This window comes from Falco rusticolus, chromosome 1 (assembly GCF_015220075.1).
Source record: "Falco rusticolus isolate bFalRus1 chromosome 1, bFalRus1.pri, whole genome shotgun sequence".
Lineage (NCBI taxonomy): Eukaryota > Metazoa > Chordata > Aves > Falconiformes > Falconidae > Falco > Falco rusticolus.
The window spans coordinates 54,170,261-54,193,429 of record NC_051187.1 but is presented as its reverse complement, the minus strand read 5'-3'; the positions used below and the strand labels follow the sequence as shown (position 1 = coordinate 54,193,429).

At 41.3% G+C, this 23,169-nt stretch overlaps 1 protein-coding gene across 2 annotated transcripts in view; it reads right to left on the bottom strand.

The window, feature by feature from the left end:
* Window positions 1-23,169, bottom strand: part of BMPR1B (bone morphogenetic protein receptor type 1B) — a 258,561-nt gene that overhangs the window by 5,885 nt on the left and 229,507 nt on the right. For both annotated transcript variants that reach the window (XM_037379673.1, XM_037379684.1), the window contains 8 exons: window positions 20,500-20,602; window positions 19,442-19,544; window positions 13,146-13,242; window positions 12,209-12,347; window positions 6,816-7,008; window positions 6,079-6,376; window positions 3,586-3,761; window positions 2,069-2,199 (listed from right to left, as the gene is read on the bottom strand). In XM_037379673.1, the coding sequence (XP_037235570.1) occupies window positions 2,069-2,199; window positions 3,586-3,761; window positions 6,079-6,376; window positions 6,816-7,008; window positions 12,209-12,347; window positions 13,146-13,242; window positions 19,442-19,544; window positions 20,500-20,602 (1,240 nt within the window). The remainder of the gene's footprint in view (window positions 1-2,068; window positions 2,200-3,585; window positions 3,762-6,078; window positions 6,377-6,815; window positions 7,009-12,208; window positions 12,348-13,145; window positions 13,243-19,441; window positions 19,545-20,499; window positions 20,603-23,169) is intronic.

Genomic DNA, 23,169 nt, shown 5'->3' with positions numbered 1-23,169 from the left:
TGACAAGTTATAGTCTAGACTTGGCTGTATGCTTTTTTTTTTTTTCAATACCACAAAAGCACTTTTCTTATTTCCCCTTCCCCAAACTCAGGCAGCCTGACCTGCAAAAGCATGGCTCTGTACAGCGAGCCCTTCGCTTTACAAATTCAGTGGAATTTGTTTTCCTCAGCCAGTGACCAGCTCCCAGGATACAGCCCAGTGGGAGCATGCACTCATGGCTCCCTCCCGGACACCCTTGCTGGAAAGCCACCTGCGAGCACCTGGCTTGGCTCTGCCCTGTCTCGCTTCCAAAACAGAGCCAGACCCTTGTCTGGCTCCCAGCAACAATTCTCTTGCTGGCAGCACCTCAGCATTGCCTTTGACATCCTGGAAAAGGAGCATACATCCCTGTCCTGCGTCTACCACCTGCTTCCAAACATAAAGCACCACATAAGCCACCATAGCTGGGTGATGACCCCGTCAGCCTACAGATTGACGCTGCCTGGAGATTTGCTTGCTACAGTAGGAAAACACAAGTTTTCCACCTCATCCAACTTGCTCCCTTTTTTCATGAGGCTCCTGGCCCAGAAGCAGTGCAGACCCTGTAAGGCTTAGTGCCCAGAGCAGCCTAATACATTTCAGATTAATGCAGATTTTTATAAAGACACTTCGATGATACACAGGTTTTATGCACTAACAAGTTTGCCTCTCATCACCAGAATGCCTGGATGAGGCTAGCCAATTAATCAAGTACAGTTTTTTCGACAAGCCTCCCCAATCTTCGATATGTGTGGTAGCAGACCAAACACACACTGTGTGCCACCTCACACAAGCCCTTGCTGGGATCGATACTAACAGCATGTCCTCTGGTGTTCCCATTCCTGGACTGCAGGCTCAGAGGGATTTGGCTAGGGAGAGGATGAGGCAGCTGAGTCTTGGTTAGATCTTCCCACACTGGCTGTGGCACGAGTCCTCAAGCCTTCCAGGGAGGTGGTTTTATTTTCCCTCACATTCCCAAACTGCCTACATCTCATGCCACTTAAATCTTTCATCTATCTGCAGAATATTCATCTACACACTGCTACTCCCAAACGGCAGTTGTCTTCTGTGCCTGTAGAAAACTGAACAACATTAAACTGTACCAATTAACATGATTAATGACCTCTCCTCTATAGCATCTTGAGAGCAGTCAGCAGGTTTTCCTGTGGTACCTCAACCGTTCATCTTCGATCTCATTCTCATGAGCACAACTTTGCTTTGTTACAGATGCTCAGCAGAGAGAGTCGAGATTCTTCCCCAGCTCTCTCAACCTTCTCATTTTATTCTGGAAAGCATTTTCTGGGTCCTACATCTACTCCAAAAGGCCACATCTGTAGCCCTCTTTGCTAAAACATGAAGAGGTACGTGAGCACTGCTTTCTGTAAGATGTAAAGGGGTGAATGATCAATGCCCCTAGGGCAGCCCAGCTACTGTGGTCAGTACTATTGCATATCAATACCGTAAGAGTGAAACTATTATCGTAAGCTCATGTTAGTGTAAAATCATGGTAAAGTCATGCACACCTGTCATCACAGAAAAGCTGTATGCTCATTCCATTTCAAAGAGATGGGAGATTTCTCCCTCTTTAAAAAATAAAAAGGAAAAAAGCTGGAATTGTAGCCCCACACATCAGTACTTGCTGAAGCAGCTGCTGGTACACCAAGGACGCTGCCGCTACACTGTACGCTACAAAATAATTTCTCTTTCAAAATTTTTGCCTAGCCAATGATTTAATGCTATTAATGCTGGGAGCAGAACGCAAAATGAGTGCAAGAGGAAAAGAGACTAAGAAGGTCTGAGCACAGCCTGCTATCACTGTGGGATCTGGTAAACAGCACACAAGGAACCCACTTGCAAGTATCGCAGCCTATGGCCCCCATGGCTCCGAAACCTGCAGAGGGCTGGGCTCTTTCCCAAGCCCTGTTACACTAGGACTGGTGCTAGCACCAGTAGTAAAGCTCCGCCTCACTCAAAATGATGCAGAATTAGGTCAACCTCACTCACTCACTCTGATTAAAAAACACAAGCTGCATTTTAAGGGGGACGATACCTCATCACTGCTCCATCTGTTGGGAAAGGAAGGGCGCAGTCTCTTGATGCACACAATCTCCCGCATGTCCTCGTACGAGGGGTCACTGGGCACAAGGTCGTGGTACGGAAGCTGGTATTCCTCAACTATTCCTGGAAGAAGCAATTAGTTGCCTGTCACTTGCAGAAGACAACTCCCACTACCCTGTTCCCCTCCCATTTTGTAACAGATTGGCCATACTGTTTAACAGACGTACTTCTTAACAGGACTCCCCTGCCCTAGAAGTTTATTCCACAGACAAGTTCCAATGTAACCACTGCCCTGTAAAGACTGGCCAGGTGTCCTAATCAGAAAGCACAGCTACTGGCCAAGCAAGACAGTTTCTACCACTGCTGTCCAGTCCAGCAATCTCCAGTAAGTGATCACAGAAAAAACTAGTAGCATAGAGCCCATATTAGAGTAATTTGGCAGGGAATTAACCTTGAATTAGGTCTCTCTCTCTTATCAGTGGACCTGATATATATTAAAGGGCATTTCTGTGCCTTTTCAGAACATGGCAAGGCACCATTCTTTGTGCACAGCGATGATGGCAAAAATATTACAGATTGACATCACATCATTGCAATACACTTTACCAGTTTGTAAACACAGGGATCATGTTGCTCATCAGTGAAATTCAGCTCCTCTAGGGAAAGCACAGAGTGAGCATGCAGCACAATACTGCAGGCTTTAAAGATCCATAAAGTCTGGTGAAGGTAGGATAGACCCGAGAGAGACGTGCTCTACTCTCACTTGCCACCAATCTGATAAGTAACTGCTGCCAAGTTATTTCTCTGCATTTAACTTTCCTCAGTGGCAAAATAGAGGTAATGACACCCATCATTTCTGCACTACACTGAACTCTATGTGCAGAAAGTACACATAGCCTACACACACAAGGATGGATCTATGTCCCAAGTCTGCAGCTGGCTGCACTGACTTATCTTTGCTGTCCCCACATTTGAATGCCTGGTATCAGAAGGAAATGAAGCACATCACTGGTGTGACAATGATGTAACAAGTGCCACTTCCCTCTATTATTTTTTTTTTACTTGTCCTGTAAACAGATTATTTATTTTAAATAGTGGCACAGCATACCTCCACGTTGTTCGTCCTCCTCCTTCTATTAAATTCTAACAAAACAAATAAATCCCTATTTTCTTTCTGCTAAATTAGCTGAATACCCCCAGACCAGAAGAAATGTGTCATGATTGGAAAAGGCCCCCAAATATGTTCCATACACCTTCTTCAATGTAGGCGTCCACTGCTTTCAAACGAGCCATTAAAACACAGTCTAAATCTTCGCTGTTGAACTAGCACTGACTGATGCTTTAAAAGAAGTTTCAGGAAGAGAATAGGTATTAAGAGTTACCTGTATTGTTTATCCACCTTTGTTTATTACAGTAAAAGCAATTACCCAGAGAAAAGGATGTAATGCCAGATTTGGATTATAAATGGGTTTCACTGACACAATTAAAAGCAATCTCCCAACCCTTTACCTCCTGAAACACATCTCCTTGCTATCTCCCAAAGGATGAGTCCAAAACTGTACATATCAGCCATGATGTATGACTGAAAGTGATTTCTGTTCAAGCTTTCATCCAGCACCTCAGGAGGCATATAGCGTTTTGTTCCTACACGGGTATTTGGAGGTATGTCTACCTCGTTTGTATCACTAGAAAAAAAAAAAAAAAAGAGAGAAGAGGAAAAAAGGGCATCAAACATGCAATTACGTGTCTTGAAGAGAAAGCAATTTAGATGGGACAAGTAGTAGATTCATACCACATCCACTCTCAAACAAGGTCAAAAGTAATGCATAATCTTAATGGAACAATTCGTACACGGAAAGCCTCTTAGTGTGAAGGCAACCCTCCTTAGAAGGCTGAGCCGCCTGAGGCTATGGTAAGTATTCCAATGAAGAACCACAATGGAGATGACTCAACAGGGATGCTGTAACTTTTGTGAGATTTCATTAGCATTAGCCTGAGCAATAAGGCTGGTGATAACAATCAAATCTTCATTAAATGCTGTTTTTCCAGCATACTCTACCACCTAATGCTTTAGTCTTAGCAATTAATGGAGGACACTAAATAGCTGGGGCAGAATCACTTAGCTACAGCAAATCAGATCTGCAAAGACAAGTCTTAACAACTTTTCCTGCATGCATTGTGTTTGATCTCTCCCAACCATTACACATCAAGATGGCAAACACAGATATAAATGTGTGAAAAAAACTAACCAAATGTGTCACACTTCACAGGTTGACCAGAAGAGACAATGTATGTCTAACAGGAAGCAAATTCCCATTAATTATGTGACTTTTTTTTTCTGATTAACTCAGATTCAGCTGTATCAATTTTAACATTCATTAAAAGTTTAATATATGATATATATTATGGTTTGCTTCAAAAGGTCCGTTTCCCTTTATCACCTTCAAAACATATATTAAACATGATGGATACAACAAAATCTCACAGAATAACTATAAAACTTCTGTAATTTTCTTCACCTACAGCATTTTTTTTCACCTACTGTTATATAAATGACAAAAAAAGCTGAGCCTGATATCACCAGTCACCTACAGAGTCATTAAATTATACATACGCATTTCTGTATACCTCCAAGAATGTAACATAAACCTAGTGACCTGCACCACCCTGCAATATTTCGAATAAACTAAGAAATACAGAGAACTTTACTAAACTCATTAGCTTCAGCAGAGCACAGCCCTTTCAACTCTTTTTTTTTGTTCCTGGTTGAGAAATGCTGTCTAAGGAATGATTTGGTATGAAAACAAGCAGAGTAAGTAAGACAAATTTCATTTGGACTGTAATAAATTTATATTTCACCTTCTTTTATAGTAACACTTGGTAGCTCCTAGTTCTTCGCTGTTCATACCTAAGCAGTGTGCTGCTCTGTACTTGTCAGGCAAGGCACACCTGCAAAGACTGAACTTCTTCCCTAAAACTTTTACAGTGAACTGTGTATTTCCAAGTTGTTGTTTTCTAGGCCCCTGTTCCTCAAAGTAAAAATATTCCTTTCCCATCTCCTAAAGAAAGGTCAGGTTCATAAAGGAAAAGCCTCGCCAAAAACCTGGCAGATAAGTGAATGGTGGGAAAAGCACATAAACCCAGCCTTTCCTTACACTGAACAACTTCAGTTCAAGATTTGTACAGAATTCTTAAAATTGTTTTTGATACTTCAGGGAGCGCACGGTTTCAAAGCTGACTTCTGAAACTGAAACCTTCGGTCTACGGCCATGTTTCTGTGCACAGAAAAATCAGAGACTCCGTAACACACGTCTCCACCACCAGGACCACTGCCAAGAACTCAAGCTCCTTTTGAACAGAGATGTCAGACAGCAGTGAATCCTTTATGAATCCCAGGAGTGAATAAGTCCTACTTGTCTGCTCTTTCTGAGCTGTTTAAGCACACAACCATTTTTTAAAAATCAAATTTAAAAGCCATTTAAAAAATCAAATCTATACTTTCGCAATTTGATTTGTAGGAAATGAAACAAAAGACAGCACAAATGGGGTGCTTTTCAATAAATCCCAATTAGTAACTTGTGCAAATGATTAGTATTTTTCTATATAGGTTGTGAGTGAATTATCTTGGATCAGACAAGCTGAAAGCTTCAGTGACAAGTTTACAGACATGACTTCAACCTATCAGCGCTACGTCCTTTTAGCATGTGGTAGCAATAGTCAGGTTGCTACTGAAGGCTAAGTGAGGGAAACAGAACCTTTACGCAAATGCAATTAATGTGCTCAGTAATTAAAAAGTGACTATTTATACACCTGCATTATGTGTTTATGTGACATTCTCACCCACACAGGTATCCCCACCTCACATACAGGTGAGCATAACCTGAAAGGTAGGCACACATACACTGCAGATGCTTACTCACACACGCACACTTGCTCAGACAATTAAACCAGCGTCTGCATCTGATTTACCAACCTCTTCTCACCTTCCCTACTTCTACTCACCTGATAAATTTAACAGCCAAGCCCAAATCTGCTATACAGCAGGTACCATTCTTTTTCACCAGGATATTCTTACTTTTTAGGTCACGGTGGGCAATAGCAGGTTTGCCCTGAGTACTGAAGATCTCAGTGTGCAGGTGGCACAAGCCACTAACAGAGGAGTAAGCCAGTTTTAGCATAGCTTTTGTGTCCAAGGTAGTAGATTTTAGATAATCATAAAGTGAGCCATTCTCATGGTAGTCAGTGATGAGATACAGCTGGGTCCAAGATCCTGTACCTTTAATGTCTGCAGCAATGAATCCTGAAAAAAAAAAAAAAAAAAAGAGACTTTCAAGTTAATATTTCTCATGGCTTTTCTTGACTGCTCAGAACTCTGGACTGTCAGCCACTTCAATATTTTTATTTTATTAATATATTGGATTTCTTTCATCTTCCTTCCATGCAACTATGCCTCACCTCATAGCCTTTAACATATTTTCAGAAAGCCCAGATATGGAAATACAGGTGGCAGAAACAGACATGTGGTCTTTGGAGTAACAGTCCCCAAACCTCATTATTTTTGAACTTTTATTTATGTTTCAGTAATTCTTGAAACATCTGTCTTCTGAAACATGCTGGGTGGCTAATTGCAAAGCACAGCAGGTAACAAAGCACATAGGAAAGGGCATCAGACAACAGCAAATAAAAATTATTAAACTTAAACTGCATACTACCAAACAACTCTTTTTAATTTCACTCACCAAGGATATTTTCGTGTCTCATCAGGACAGTCTGGTAGATTTCTGTTTCTCTGAACCAGCTGGCCTCCTCCGTGGTAAAAAACACTTTCACCGCTACCTTTTCACCACGCCACTTTCCCATCCAGACTTCTCCGTAGCGACCTTTCCCAATCTGCTTTACCATCTGAATCTGTTTTGCAATAGTCCTTTGAACCTGTGAAATGCCAAAATGGGTGGTTACAGCTTCCTCCACAGAAACCTTCTGCGTTCACCTCCCTCCTGTGCAGCAAGCCTGGTGAAAGGGGAATACAGAGCCATTGCAACATGGATTTCAGCAAAGCTCCACAATGTGGATGCTCCCCGTTGCCCCCAGGACGCAGTGCTGCTGAGACCATTCCTGCTACTGTGAAGAAGCCTTTCCATACACTCCCAAAATGCACCGTTGCCTCTCAGGAAAGTAAATCAGTCTGTTGAAGGAAACATTTGGCTACAAGGACTGGCATTTTTATTTTCTTGTAGGAGACTGCCATTTTGTGGAAATTTTTTTTGTCATTTTTGGAAGAGCTTTGACAGAAAACACTCCCAGCCACTCCAACCCAAATCAAATTCCAAAGGGGTAGGTAACACATTTTTAATTAAAATGGGGATATTTGTTACATGCTCAAAGCCGTTGAGACTCAAGGCTAGGGCTCACAAAAGCCAAAAGCATAGCAGCCCTCCAAACCTAGCAAAATTACTGACAGCAGCCTCCTATCACCTTCCTTGAAAATCCTATGCATAATGATTTCAGAACAAATTCAGCGTTAGGAACCTCAACCACTACTTACACAGTTAGAACCCACGTGCTTACATTAATATTAATAATCATCATTACATAGTAATCAAAAGTAAGATTTTTTTTTTTTCTAAAGATATGACAGGAGAGATTTAAATCTGCCCTTTCTAGTGTCTGTACCAGCTTTGCCAGTGGCTGTACTGTGAACTGATGCAAAAGTCAATCCATTTGTGCAGCTGTAGCATAAGATCAATGTACTTGGCAGCATTGCAGAGATACCCTTCATAAGGATGGCAGACCTCACGTAGCAGATGGACTGATTCTACATTTAACAACCTTTTATGACTACAAAAAATCTTGGACAAATGGAGGTTAATATATTCTGATAGGATTGGAGCGTGCCTGCGGATGACATATTTCTAGAAGTTCACAAATGAAAACTCAAGTAGATGTTGCAACAAAACCCACTGGTGGTCAGGGCTGACTCAGCCTCACCCTGTAAAAGGAGATTAACATGTCACGCTCTTGTGCTCCAGTATGGCCAGTTCAATCCACAGCTGAATGATTTTTGGTTTAGTAGGGATCTCACCAGATTTTGCAGGAAAGTAACTTACAGCCTCCACTTCAAGGAGTTTTTATCTGGCCCAAGCAACTGGAAAAATCTGGACAAGGGCAAATCCAGCGTCTCTTGGTTTTGCCACCATCCATATACAAATTTCTAGCAGTTTACTAGAGCAAGTGTGCACTGTCTGAATTTCTATGAATCATATACATTTCCTTTAATCCCAAATATTTTTGTGATCTTGCCTGACAGACATGATCAAAACTTGATTTTAAAATCATTTGTTTCCTTTGTTATCCTTGGGAGGTTCAGTGGAAACTACTAGTTTAGTAATGCAGAGCAGGACTGCCACAACCCCACTGCAGCATGAAGGTATGTCCAAAGATGAACTCAAAACCTATTAGGTAAAGTCTATTGTAATTTGTTTTGTAAATAAATTACTGGGTTTCATTATCAGACAATTTAAAGAAGAAAAACACAGAGTGGCATTTATGCAAAGCTAGTTCAAAAGTCCTAGCTTTCTTCTGTCATTTAAACCAAATTCCATTTTTTCAGCCCTCCAATGTATTAGACTTCCAAGATGATGGCTTCAGTGCCATCATTTTTTATTAGCATCAGTGAAAGCCAACAACAGAGATCAGCCCTACCTTTTAAAATTGACTTATTCTCTTTTATACCCTCGTATAGTGATTGAACAATAGTTGTATTACATTGGATTTTTGCTGTAACATTTTGTAATGTCATTTTAGCATTGTTGCTTTCTATTTCACCCATTTTAAAAAGGCATCCTGAACAGTAATGCAGTTATAGCAAATAACTTCATTTCTGTAAATATATGTAACGGCATCATAAAGTATGTGGAATTACAATACTTAATGATGAAAAGTTCCTTATTAAATTAGATTAAGAAAATGAAAAACACATTTCTTTATGTGTTTTCAGGTGGCAGAATACTATGTGAAGGACCTTAACCTGGTTTCCTCTTGCTAGAACTGGTCAAGCAATTTCCTATGAATGATTTATTTTAAGGAATCTAGCCCTTTCTTGAATCATAAATTGATCATGATTTCTAAAATAAATCAGTTAACCAAAATTGCTGGATGAACTGACTTCACAAACATGCTGAATGATGCATTCATGTGAATTATTTACACTGAATGGGGTTGTTTTTTTTAAAATTTTCAAATCTGTGTATTTTGCTGCTTGATCTCTGTGAGCAGCCAGGTAAGGTTACATGGACCTGCTTCCTCTCCCTGACTGGAATCAATCCAATTACCAACTATTTCTACTTTCTGCGTTCTATTTTTCTGATGTTCAGCTAAATGCACTCAGCTACTGCAGATGAAAATTCAAACAAACCAACCTTTCGTAACTTTAGTATTTTGAACAGAGAACTGCATACTTACGGCTGGGATGCAGTCCATTGAAAAGCAAAATACATTGGAAGAGGAATAAGGAAAAAAATACACGAAAAGGTAGAGACCAAACTGTAATTCAGCAAACTCTTCACACAGACCACTGAAATAAATGTCCCTAATGTCTAATTTCCTTCCCTGATTTTGCATATGGATCCACAGGGGCAACAGCTTTGCCTACACTCCTTGCTGTGCCAAGGCCAAGGGGGGTCTTGCCTGCGCGGACTTGACTGTGCACCCCGGTTTGTTGGCTCAAAGCTTTTATTTACAACTTCCTGGTTTAAAATTTGATTGGCAGCATTTGACCTGCAGCAAACCTTTCTGTCAGAGCCACGGACAGGTCAGGAGAAAGAAAACTTGAATGTCAAAGCATTGATAAAAACTCGGTTAAAGCTTGTTTTTGGTATCATATTTGTAGTCATTAGAATAAATGTTCTGCACAGAAGGAATACATTACTGTTTAGCATAAAGTGACATTTTGTAATAAATATGCATCTTACTTTCCTGAAATAATAACTTTGGATGTTTCAGTCTTTGAGTAAGAAATAATAGAGTTAAAATGAAGCTCTTCCACAATAAAGTCTACAGCATTACCAGGCACTTTCTATATACTTGTTTTAGACATGGGCCCAGAGGAATTAATCTGTGCATTTCTAGTGAGGCTGTAGTGGTTGTAGCTGTCAGGGAAATGCAGTAAACATCTATTACCAAGCACAAGATTCATTATAGCTCTCGTTTTTCTTCTCTTCCACAGAAAATCACTACTCAAGGGGAAAGTCTGAGGGGAAAACGTATGCATTTTCATAGGCAAACAGAGAAGGGAAAAGAGTGCCTTCAGGAAGTGGCTCCAAAGTCTCTAGGCTTGAGAGAGGAGAGAGGAGGACTGGCAGAAGAGGGGATGGATTCTGTTTCAGAGAGGACTGGCACAGCTCTGAGAGCTACTGAGCAATGACCAGCTGGGATGCCACCTTGGCCATTACAGCAGTTAATTAGCAGAAGTCAGTTTTTCTGTCCACCGCAAGAACAGACCTGGAGACACCAGGAAGACCATAGCTCCCATCTTCAACCAGCTCACAGAGACAGAGGAAGGCATAAAGCAAAATGGTCACAACCAGCATTGCTCCAGCTTTACTGTCTCAAGGGCATCCTGGGATGAAGTATGGAGCCATGCACTGCTATGAGGTGCCCCAGGGCACCTGCTGCCCACGTGGGCTGCTGGAAACACATCCTCTCAGAGAAGAACAACCAAGTTCCTTGTGTTTTCTCTAAATTATTGTATTATTTCTATCACTCTGACAGGTAGGAGCACCAAATGCAGACCAAGAACTTGACATGGCAGATGTTATGCAAAAAAACCCCCCAAAAAACAAAGCAAAAAAAGCAAGAATCCCTCACAATTAATTCAATTGGAAGCACTCATTAGGAATGCTTCTAAATCGTAAGCATAATCCCTTCCTTTCCATGACTACTAGAGGGACACTGGCATGGGAAATAAATGACAGCTTTCTTAAAGTGTAGACCAAAATGATGGAGTTTCTCTCAACAGAGAAAACTACTGCAGGTTTTCCATGCCCAGCACGAGTCACAGCACCCACTTGCCAGCTTGGCTTTTCTTCTCAGCAGTTATGTTAATTGTCAGAAAATGGGACTTAAAAAAACCCCAGAACTTTATTTAAATGGGACTCTAAGAACTTTTTCCTGACAGAACAAATCAAGTTCAGTCAGATTTTCACCAGCCACTCATCCTATTGCTTCATTTTAAGGAATTATAAAACTTCCCATTTTATTTCTTCTTCAGGGTGCAGAAAAAAGATGTGTGGGCAAAAACCAGATAGATAGTACATAGTACTTGGAAACCAGACAACATCTACAGTAATAGGATCACTACAAACTAATAGGTTTGGCCGACAGGAGGGACAGATCATCTCTGAAAAATGAACTCTAATTAATTTTCTCAGAGGCAGTACTTTAAATAAGTAACCTGGCCTTTTTTTTTTCAGTGCTAAAAAACAACGGTGACCCTGAGAAACAAAAAGCCCTGGTGAACAGGGCTGTTTTGCCACAGAAAGCACAACTTCTGCCTTTTCAGCAGGTGAGCTCGGGGGGCTCGGTCGTGCTGGAGTCGGTTCAGAAATAATTACCAGCTCCATCCCTGTGCCTTTAACCTTTGAGACTGCCACACTACAAGGAAAAATTATTCGCTCTCAACTTCTGAATGCAAACTGAAGTCTACTCACAAAAAGCTTCCAGGACTGATAAATTACAGTTCCCTTCACATAAAGACGATGTGTCAGTGTTTGAAATGCTATGGTGTGTTGCACATAAAAAGCAAGAAAATAAGATCAGCAGGCCAGATGCTGTCCTGTACACTGGGGTAAATCCTAAGGTATTTCTGTGAGCTCTGTTAGCCTGTACTTATGCTATGGTATCTAAACTAAGGAATGAGCTGAAGTAAAAAAAAAAAAAAAGTCTACAGGAAAAGAAGTCTCCTGCTTCCAGAGCAGCTGTTCTCCAGCTTAAACCTTTGTAATTTCTGGGAGAAATAAAAACTGTAAAAAAACCCCTGAGGACACATAAATATAACTTTTTGTGCCTCATTTTGTTTTGTTCCTCTGCTCATCTTTCCTTTTCAATTTACATTAAAATAATATTACTTCCTTACCAGGAGAGGGAGCCCGGAGCCGCTCCCTGAGCTCTGGGACTGCTCGATCAAATCCTTCAGGGACTCTCCCGGGGGAATGTAGGTCTCATCCTGCTCCAGCCCAATGCTGTAGTGCGGCCTCGTCTCTTGGCGTTTGTATCTGCCGTTTCACATGAAAGTGAAATTAGCTTTGAATACAATGAACACATATGCAATGAATAACGCACATCGTCCTTCACGATTGCTTCATTTGTAGACTCACATCTTCTTCTGCTTCCCCGAGCAATATGCTGGACTTACTGCTCAAAATGTTCTATTTTATTTTTAGCAACCGTTTTCAGCATCAAAACTCTCACTATAAAACTCAAAGACCGTGCAATTTGGTGTAAGCTTGTAAAGAAACCAAATATTTTTCTTCCAGAAACTTAAAATATGTTTGAAACACAGACCAAGCAAATACCCAGTTTTATTTTACTGACTGCAGTGGATCTTTTAGGAGCCAGAGGAGGTAAGGTCATGGAATCTGGGACTATTTAAAAAACATGACAAATTATTTAAACATAATGTATGTAGATTATGGTAACATTCTAGATACATTTACTTACATTCCTCTATCCCTCTCTTTTTTACGATCAGTTCTTCACCACATAAACACACTTAGAAGCCTCAGGTTTATTTACCCTATATAAAATTTTTCCTGTGGCCTTCTCAGACTCAGTAAGGAGTAATCTGTGCTTCTACCTGAATGACTTTCTAGGATGTTGGGCAAAAGATGCTATATGAAATACATCACACCTGTGGCTAGCATGAATAAAATGCACGTTTTTCCTCATCATAAAATTACAGTTTCTCACTTCTTTTCCTTAAGGTTCACTTCAGTTTTTTCAAATTCCTAAGTCTGTGAAAACATAAATGTTGGGAGGATCATTAACAAGCTGGTAAAGTATTCCTTATTTACCTGAAGTAGCAGAATATGATGATAAGCACCAGAAGTATACTGCAAACAGTCACTGAGATCAGCAGGGCCTTGTGGTGAATGTTTCCTTCAGCAAAGTCTGGGGTTAAAAACAAGGAAGGTGGAAAATTTGGAAAGGGAGGTGGTACAAAGTCACTATCAAAAGACACACATGCCTTAAAAAGTACAGCAAGCACAAGATCATTTCCTTTCTTTTCTACCGAAGTCCTGTACAAAATACCCCTGGTTTCCCCAGACATTTTGTGCCCTTCCTTTTGACTGCCACTGACCAGGGCAGAACCAGCACCTCTAAAAGCGTATTTGATTTTTCAGCCCTAACTCAGGCAAAACAGCGCCTTGATTTGCAATTCCCTGTTTGGCTCTAAATGAAAAATCAATTAAGACCCATAACTCTGCATCTTAATCTAAGTGACCAGCCAGGACATAGAAAAAAAGCCTCTATCTTAAATCACTCTTCTTAAGTAGCATCCTATCAAGCCGTTAATATATAAAAAAAATAATGAATAATTGCATTTATCCCAGGAGGGGGGGAAACAGCAGACCATCCAACCCCCAAGAAAGCAGGCCACAAGAGGCTTTGAAAGTATATTTCCATCACTGCAGAATAATCCATCTCTTGGATCCTGTTTTAAACACCTGAGCAGGAATTTTTTCCTCCATTCGCTCTATAGCAGCCCTGCGTGCCAGCAAATCCTTCCTATGCTTCTGGGCAAAACTACCCTTCCAGCAGCTATTCTGCAAAACACTTTGAAAATTAAATATATTAAATAACTTGTAGAAAATGCCGTCATGTAAAAACTATGAAAACGTTTCAGTCAATCCTTGCATGGGAGGCCCATATTCTCCTTTACAGTACACCATTAATCTCCAAATTTGTATTCTCAACTCTGGCAAGCAAGTCTGACATTCATGCATGCTCCCCTGCTGAAAAACCAAGAAACCTACCACTATTCTTTTTTAACCTCCCCTGCCCCCCCAACTCTCAAAATTATGGTATTTCAGAATGTAAATGCACATACTGCCCTCCCAAAATTGCTATCTGGTATAACGCAAATGAGGACTATGTTTTCTGAAGCCCTTCCAGCCTTGCTGTCCTGCATCTTTCATGCTAATGCCCAACACAGCATAAAACACAAGAAATCTATCCGTATCGACTCATCCTGGAACGGCACTATTACATTTCAGATTTACAAGGGTAATGAGACAAGCAGATTCCTAAGAGACTCTTGGTTTACTGTCCGGCTCTTTTATTTTAAAGGTCCCAACTCTCCTTCTGTTTTTTGCCCCAAACTATTTTTTTCCTTCCCCTTTCCGCTACAAACAGAGATTACCTACCAGCACGCCTTTTGATCACACTGGTCATGTTTTAACCCCCCATTACCTGCTCCAGGAGCATTAACGATGTAAACATTCAAGACATGGCCAATGCCTTTGAAAGGGGACACTGACACGATGTCTATCAGGAAAACACCGGAGCCCATCATTCTCCCTGCCACAGCAGATTTCTACCTGGCCTGCCACTCCGAGTGGGCTGTGAGCCGAAACTGAGAGCCCCCTGGGGAACCCTGACCGCTCGGCAGGGCTAAGGGCTCCAGTTCATGCTTCCTAAGCAGCCTGTTTCAGCCAGCCATTTCCCTCTAAAACATGTGGTTTGTAACAGTTTAAAATGTCACGGCCCATCAGCAGAGGAGAGGATAAACAGAGCACGCAGACCATACAGAGGGATTTTACACCTACGAGAAACCTGGGTATCTGTCCGCAGCTATAGTTTTCCCACTTCACAGAATAAGTCACCCTGGAAGATGGGCTTTTGGGCTCAGCAGTACCAAAGGCTGATGTCAGATGCAGAGGGAGCCATACAGATCCCTTACTCATACTTCTGAACACTAGGCATTGAAGCCATGGCAGTCTGCGCATTTACATACACACGCAATATGTTGCAAAAATTATTGAACTTGTAAAGCGTCCACACTGTTCCTGCTGCCTGCGTGTGTGTCCTCATATGTTCATTTGGGAGAGGGATGATAAAGGTGCTGAAATCTTGAATGAAATTCCAAGCATTTTTAGGGTTTAAGTGATCCAAACCCTGTTCTCAATGTTTCTAACGGGCTTCTCCTATTCAGAAAAGTAAATAAATGCAGTTTGAGTTGCCCATAGGCCAGAAGGCATTTTGGAAGAGCCGTGTAGCTCTCAAACAAACTTTGGACTCTAACACAGCAAAATTTTTCGGTACCTAAATGCAACTATGTGAAGCAAGTGCAAGGAAAGCGTGCAAGACAGAAAGGAACATGCCTTGACCTCTGTGCCGGGAGTGGCTGATGCGGACTGCAGCAGCAGCGATGCTTATGCTCTTGCAGCAGGTGATGTCCCCCATGCTGGCAGTGTCAGCTAACATAGCTTTAGCAGTGGTTTGCTATGCACTGCATGGGATGTAACTGGCTCTCACAGGAGAGGAGAATAACTTCCATATGTCTTTATATTTATTTGGCTATGTACGATGAGAGGTAAAACTGACGATAAGTGAGCAATGGTTTCACCTTTCAAATACTTTCTGCATTTTCGAAGCATTTCGGCAGAATTTCATTTGTTTGCTTACTGGAGGACTTTATAAACCCGCTGGTGCACAAACAACACAAGATTAGAAGCACACCCCCATTCCTACACCAGCAATGTTTGTTCTGCTGAAAAAAGCCAGGCTGGTGCTGCTGGAGACCAGCTCCTTTCTCCTCCTACAGCCCATGCTGTTCTCATAGAGCAGCAGGACAAACCAACCTCTCCCTGCATCATCTTTGGCACCTCCTTGACCAGGCAGAGGGATGGGGCAGCTCAGCTGTGAGTCTGCTTGATCACTGGCTCCTGGGCTCTGTGGTGAAGACTGTCATGGGTACCAGTCAGTGCCAGTTTGCATGATGGAGATACTCTGTCCTTTAAAAAGTCCAGTGCTGTGCTTTTTAATGTTAGGTTACTTGGCAACTGCAACGTGCCAAGCAGCAGGGTTATGAGAATAAGCAGTAGCTTCCATGGAGGCAGCAGTGAGCGATTACCAGGAGCATGGTGGGGGCAGCACAAAACAAACATGCAGTAGATTTAGGAAGCTTTTTCACGTACTTTGGCTGGCCCAGCAAACAGCACATTAACAGTTTTATATCGTATGAACACAGTTGTGCGTGCTGGTGTCAGTGGTGAGCAGCACAGAAAGGGAGAGATGGCAACAAAAGGAGGGTCTTCGATGATACCAAGCTGCTTCTCAGTTATTTTCCCATGTTTTTCCCCTCCTCCACCATTTGCTCCCCTCACTCTGCCATCCGCAGGACCTTGCTGAGCAGTGCATTGAAAATGCCACCCAGCAGGTTCAAGGGAGAAGTCAGCATATCAAAGGGAGAGGAGGTTCTCCTCCCTCCCCAGGTCCCTCCAGTTCACAATGTTACGGTTATCCAAGTAAAAACTGCAGTGAAATCTGAGGCGTGGAGACTGTGTGCACACACCAAACCCCATCATTCCTCCAATCATTCCCTTGCCCATTCATCATGAGCTCTACAGGCAGGGAGCCAGACACGGTGGCACCACCACTTCTGCTTATATAGGCTCTAAATCAGTAAAGACATATTTCTCCTTTTGACTGGTCTCAGCCTGTGCTTTTGCTGGGATTTCCAGGAATATCTTTTATTGTTTAAAGCAGAGGTGTTGTATGAGACCCAATTATGACTCTCATTTCCTTAGTAAGACAGATGTACAGCTGGGATCAGGACTTCATGGTTTCTCTGGGGTATTTTCTCCTGCTAGTTCTGTACTGAGATGAGCTCAAAACTTAGGCTTAGCTGTTGTTTCTTCCATCTTGCTTAACAGGCCTTGCTTTGACCAGTGCTAATTCTTCTGGCTCCCACTTTTGTGCATATGGTCCTCCTTTCTTTTTGTGGGGGTGGGAGGGGGTGGCGTGGGGGGTAAAACCCACTTTCCAGCACATGCCAGGTCTGGAAAAGCACTTTGAGAAACACAAGTTGCTTGCCTTTGTAGATGTTACCTTGGTGCATAGGTTAATTTGCAGTTCAACAACCTCTGACCTGCAGCTGGATGCTCTCCTTAGACTCTGTTTCCCATGAGATATGACCCCAGACATAAGTTCATCAGAAGCCAAATTTCTGTTTGCTTTTTTCAGTGCTGAGGAAGATACATATTTTTCATGGAAACCTGGAGGTCAGAGGGTTGTTCCTAGAAGCTTGCTTTTAAGTTTATCTTCTCTTTCTTGGTACTTGCAATTTATGTTAAATTTAATATACAATTCTAACAGTACTTAGTCAATCACAGCCTAATCTAAATGTTTCCAATAGAAACAGTGATCACAGCCATAGTACTGGGCACTGGCAGCAGCGTGTATTTGCACCTGGTTGCAGTGAGGATCTACAGTGTAAACTATGGTTTTTCTCTGAGCTTTCATACCAGGGTGCTGCACTGACAAATTCAAACAGGCCTAAAAACAGACACCAAGAATGGCCTATGTACTTAAGGCTTTAATAACAGTGCTGACTTCAGCCCTGTCCAGCCACATTTAATAAACCAGCTCCTGAAATGTATTTCCACAATATACTATCAGGATACTGGTAGTGCGAGAGTTTATTTCAAACAAAAGCCTTCCGAATATGTGGAATGAATATATCACCTTCTGTTTGTCATGCTAAAATAGACAACTTTGCAACACAGAGCAGCTAGAATCCTGTTCCACCTCTCTGAAATTTTTCTTTCAACAAATATTCCCTCTGCTGTTTAATGGGTCTGCCACCATGGCACCCAAGTGATGCTTTATTTACCCCATATGCACACAGAGCAAAACCAACATCGATCCGAACAACTTCTGCCACTACAAAAAGCTTGTTTTATTGCTTTCTGTATAAACAGCAGATAGTATTGCCAAATAACTACAATCTTAACAAGGCAGATGTTTAGTGCTAGGCGTTGGTTCAGTATTCTTAAGTAGTTTTAATGTAGAATAAACTCAGCCAGCAGCAAGAAGAAATCAAGGCAGTGTTTTCCAAACTGAAATGATATTTATTGATATACTAAGTAAGTGTGAACAAATACTGACTTGTTCTTGGAGCTTCTCTCTCAGTCCAAAGAACTTTTTAAAATGAAAAAAACCAAACAGTAGTACATAACTCTTATGTTGGAAGCCAGAATTTTATGAGGTTTCGCTGACTTATTGGCTTGCTAGTAAACAGTGAAATATTTACATACTACTCTCCATAGGCCTGATTCTGCAGCCCATCTGTGCAGAATTTCATAGGTGTGAAGGGAACAGCTTACATGAGGGAATGCTTTCTCTGAGCATGCCTCTGCATAGGTATCTGATGTTTGTGTAATTAAGACTGCACCTACACACTGATCTGGATTTTAAACTCAGAACGCCACGTTACAAAATCTCCTGCAACCCTGAACTGACTCTCGCAGGCAAAACTCCATGCTGACCACCACAAATCTTGCCAATGCCAAGAGTTTATCATGGATGAATTCATACTTACTTAGGAATACATTTCTACAGAACGTGTTCTGCAACATCCATCCTAAATAGTGTTACCAGCTTTCAGAAAGTGAAGTTCAAACAAACGAATGAAAAAGCTAAAACCTTGCCCCAGAATCTACTAAGTTAATACATGTTAATTTGTTCTCAAATAAAAAACAAAAAAAAAATAATCAGTGCATGAGTTCTTATTTTACATTCTATTTACAGCTACATTTTTCAAGCAGAAGATCTGCTTTAGTGGCTAGTTATTGTCCTAGTGCTGGATTATCAGGTCTTTTAAAAAAGAAAAGCTTAATGGACTTCAGTCAACTTGAACTGACTGATTAACCACTGGAGACCCAGTCCCAGATGGGAATTATGAACAACATCGATGCGTGTTGCAGGGACTAGAAAGAGGATTCAATTGTACTATCGGGCTAAAACCACACACAGCATGAGACATCCTCTGCCATGACTGACCTGAGTCTCTGGGATGATGTCTGAGAGCCAGCAGGTCAGTGCTAGGACAATATTGTGTGACTGCTGCACCTGGTACTCACTGCGTGTATGCAACTTGGAGTAACAGCAAGTGTCAGCAACCGCGGGACAAGGCACCGCTCCCCACATGACCTATAGGAATTCTGTGATACTATTTAATGCAATTCATCTCTCTAATCAGGTGCAGCTGAAGGGGAGTGCATGGGTTTTGGCTTTGTCCCATCCTAAGGCACAAAGAGCAACAACAGGAAAAGATCAGTTTGGGACTGGATTTGCTTTGCCTTACCTCGATTTTTCAGGGGTGGCAGCGTAGGGTGAAGGTGTTTGTTACAGTAATCCTGGCCTGTGCAACATTCAATAGATCTTCTTTGGTGTGGAATAGGAGTGTCCTGCAACAATTTGGCAGAAAGCAAATTAATTATCTGTGTTGTAAACACACACCGTCATTCTGGCACTTGAGAAAGATGCACTTGCTAACTGGACCGCAGTCGGTTACCGATTTCTAGGACATGTGGAGTAAGGATTTCTGCCACAGAGCATTTCCAGCAACATTTCATCTAGGTAATTAAAAGATTAATTCACCCCTAATGTATTTCTGCTGGTGCCCTAGTGCTGCAGAAGGGACTGATTCACTCTGTTGGTGCACGACAGAACTGTGAAGGTCACATAAGTCCATCAGTTAGACTTACATTACAAAAATAAGTTAACGCGGGTATTCAAAACAATTTAGCCATAATAATACAGAAACTACTGTGTGGACTAATTTAGCTGCTGCTTCTGCTCTTTTGGGAAGCTGGGTAAAATACCTTCTATGGACCTTGACACTTAGACTGTTCCTGTACTTATGTAAAATCATTTAAGCAAATGTTAGGAAAGGCAAACACTTTAGAGCCACCTTGCTCCCTTGCCCATACCCCTTCCATTCCTGCAGTGAGATTTGCTCTCCATCAGGTGATCACTGTGCCTGAAGGGAATTTCTGGCACCAGAAATACTAAACCAAGGTGCAACTGCATGTAAGATATAAAGGTTGCTGCAGTCCATCAAATAACATCCTAACAAACTTTAGCTTCCATGGAGACTTCAGGAATTATGACTGCATTTCTCTAAATTCAAACTTCCCCTGAGAAGTGCAAAAACCAAAAACTTAAGTCATGGTTAGGAGCAGCTATAATATCACCATTCGGGGATATAAATGCACTCCCCTCAGCAATGAATGCGAAGTAACTATCCGCCAAATGAACAGAAGTGAAAAGTATGGGCATAATAATTGTAAAAGTTCACCGCACTTCAACTGAAAGCTACCAAAAGAAGCCAAGCGACACTGGCAGCAAATGCTTGCTTACCCGACACTGGAAGTCTGAGCCCTCTAATCCAAGACATCCCTTGGTAACTAAATGTCCACCGGACTCATCTTCCTCTATTATGGTGAAGCAGTAGCCATCAGTGCTGAGGGTTGGAAAGAAAGAATCAGGAGAAGGCTCTGAGGAGAAAAAAGTGCTGCTGAATATAGACTTAAACTTTGTTCCTTGCAAGGCAAATCTGCCATGAACAAACTGAGGCACTAATGCAGGCTGGAAGGCTCAGGCAGCCCAGAAAACCTCTCGCAATGCAGTCCAAGAGCCGACAGCACTGTGGACAAGCTCCTGCACACACAAGGGAGGCTCTGCCTGGGAGCTGACACACTTACCTTTCCAATATTTCACAGCTATGAACCCCACTAACAAACACGTCAATTCTCTGCCTAAGGTCATTCATGTATCAAGACTTTGGAGATGTATATAAACACAAACATCAACGCTACAGCAGGTCTGCCTTGTGCGTTCAAACAAGGCGTGGATATTTGCACCAGGGTGGAGACCTGAAGAAAGTAACATTTTGAGACACTAAATGTAAAATATTATTAAGAGTGATTTGTGATTCCTGTTTTAACCATACCACAAACTGTGACGCTCTTGCCTATGAGTCCTTGAGTTATCATCAACCCTTTCATAACTGTTTACTTGGGTTATAAGGCTAAAGTGATCCATAATGCTTCCGTTTACAAGAACATGCACCAGGGAGGACAAGTATACTTACAGATGGCTAGATGGTGCTGGTGATAAATGTCCTTCCTCGATGAAGGTCAAATGCCTGAATACTATGGAACGAGGGGGAGGAGGGCACGAAAAGGGTACGTTTTACTGAGACTGCTGTATATTAATTTCTCAGCATGTCACGTGTGTAAGAAACACAAATTAGCTTCTTTGAAGGAAGATCATCCAAAACCAAAGAAAAACTCTTTAATATAAGACATTTAAGTCACATAAAAATAAAACATTCTGTTAATTTCTCCAGGAAAAGAACACTGGTTATGATTTGCAATGAGCATTTTTCAGAAGAGAAGAACCAAACTCAGTTAAAACAAGGAAATAAAAAGAAAAAAGGATTAGAAAATTTAAACATAGCAAAATTTCATATTATTTGCTCCTTGAATGAAAGAAAAGTCTGAGAGAGCAACAGCAGCAAAGGCAATGAAGATGTAAGAAACAAGAGGCACAGTTACACGTATAAGAGATTAACACAATTTGTAAGTATTAGCTACACGACAGAGAGATGCTGCATAGGATCATGTCAAACAGATGCTGTGGCATATTTTTATATTAGTGGTGCAGGGTCTAGCCACAGTAAGCTTATTACTTCAAATAATAATCTATCGTGGGCTACTGACTTTGGATTTGAAAAGTAACCAGTTGCGTGTTACAAATTACTTTCCTGGAGAAGCAAGCGATGACTTCTACCCTTCTTTGACATTATGCATACAAGTAAGGCAAAGGAGACAGCAACCCTTCTGGGTACCAACCACCTTGATTTTATTCCTTAAGCTTAAAAGATAGGAACAATAGGATTGCCAAGACCAGAGACTGTAAGGAATCCATTAGAGTAGAATATTGTATTAGATTAGATTTTATTTGTTTGCATGGTGCCTTTGATCCAAAGTAATGAGTAAGTTTAACCCAGGGGACAGAGCAACAAACCAATAAATTGCAATCGAGTAAAACACAAAAATGAACTCCGCAGCTAACAGTTCCCAGCAAAAAACCCACACACAAACAAGGGAAAGCAGGGGAATGGAAATTGTTTGCAAATGGGAAAAAAGAAGCAGGAAAGTCACCCGTTTTATTTCCCTTTTTTTCTGACTTGCCATGGGACTCAGATTCTTAGCTCATTTCTGAGAATTAAATTCAGGCTCCTCAAGCATTTTAGTCCCTCTGAAAATTTTACTTCAAATTTAAAAAGATAAACATAATTAGATTGGATAGAGCAAAATTAAAAAGTTATAAAGTTCCAGCAATAAGGATAAATCACGTTCTTTACAGACAATGGTAATGAAGGAAAAGTGTGAGAATTAAAAATAGCAAAACTGAGCAAAATAAGCATTAGTACCACTTGTTTCTACCTCTAAGAAAAAAATAAAGACATTTTCATGCAACCTAAGAACTCATTATCTTACCAAAAATTTCTCAGGTGTGTGGGCAAGAGGTAGAAGTGACTCTTCTGAAGAGAAAGAAGTATCTCTACCTGCTTCCCCCCTCCTGCCCCCAACCTGTTCTCCAGGTTCACAGGATGTCAGAAGGACCACACACTGCAAGTAAAGGGCAGGGCATACTCCTGCCGGTTTATTGATGACCCTACCTCGTACCTGCCTATGGTAGAAATGAAACTGTTCCTACTATTAGAACAAGACAGAAATAAGTCAGGTAAGTCTGCATCGTCTCCGGGTTTATGTTTATTTTGGTGACTGCACAAATGGAAACGTATGTACATCATTGATACACGCAAAGCAAAACAAAAAATCTATTCTCTATTTCCAAGCAAAAATGTGTAGTACAGAATTATTATTTTCTTAAACTTTGTAATTTGAATTCTGTGTAATTTAATTCCGTGAATGGTGTGTAAAGAAGTAACTCAACCTGATGTTACTGAAAACATCCGGGTAAACATCCACTAAAGCATCATCTTATTAGAGTATGGTG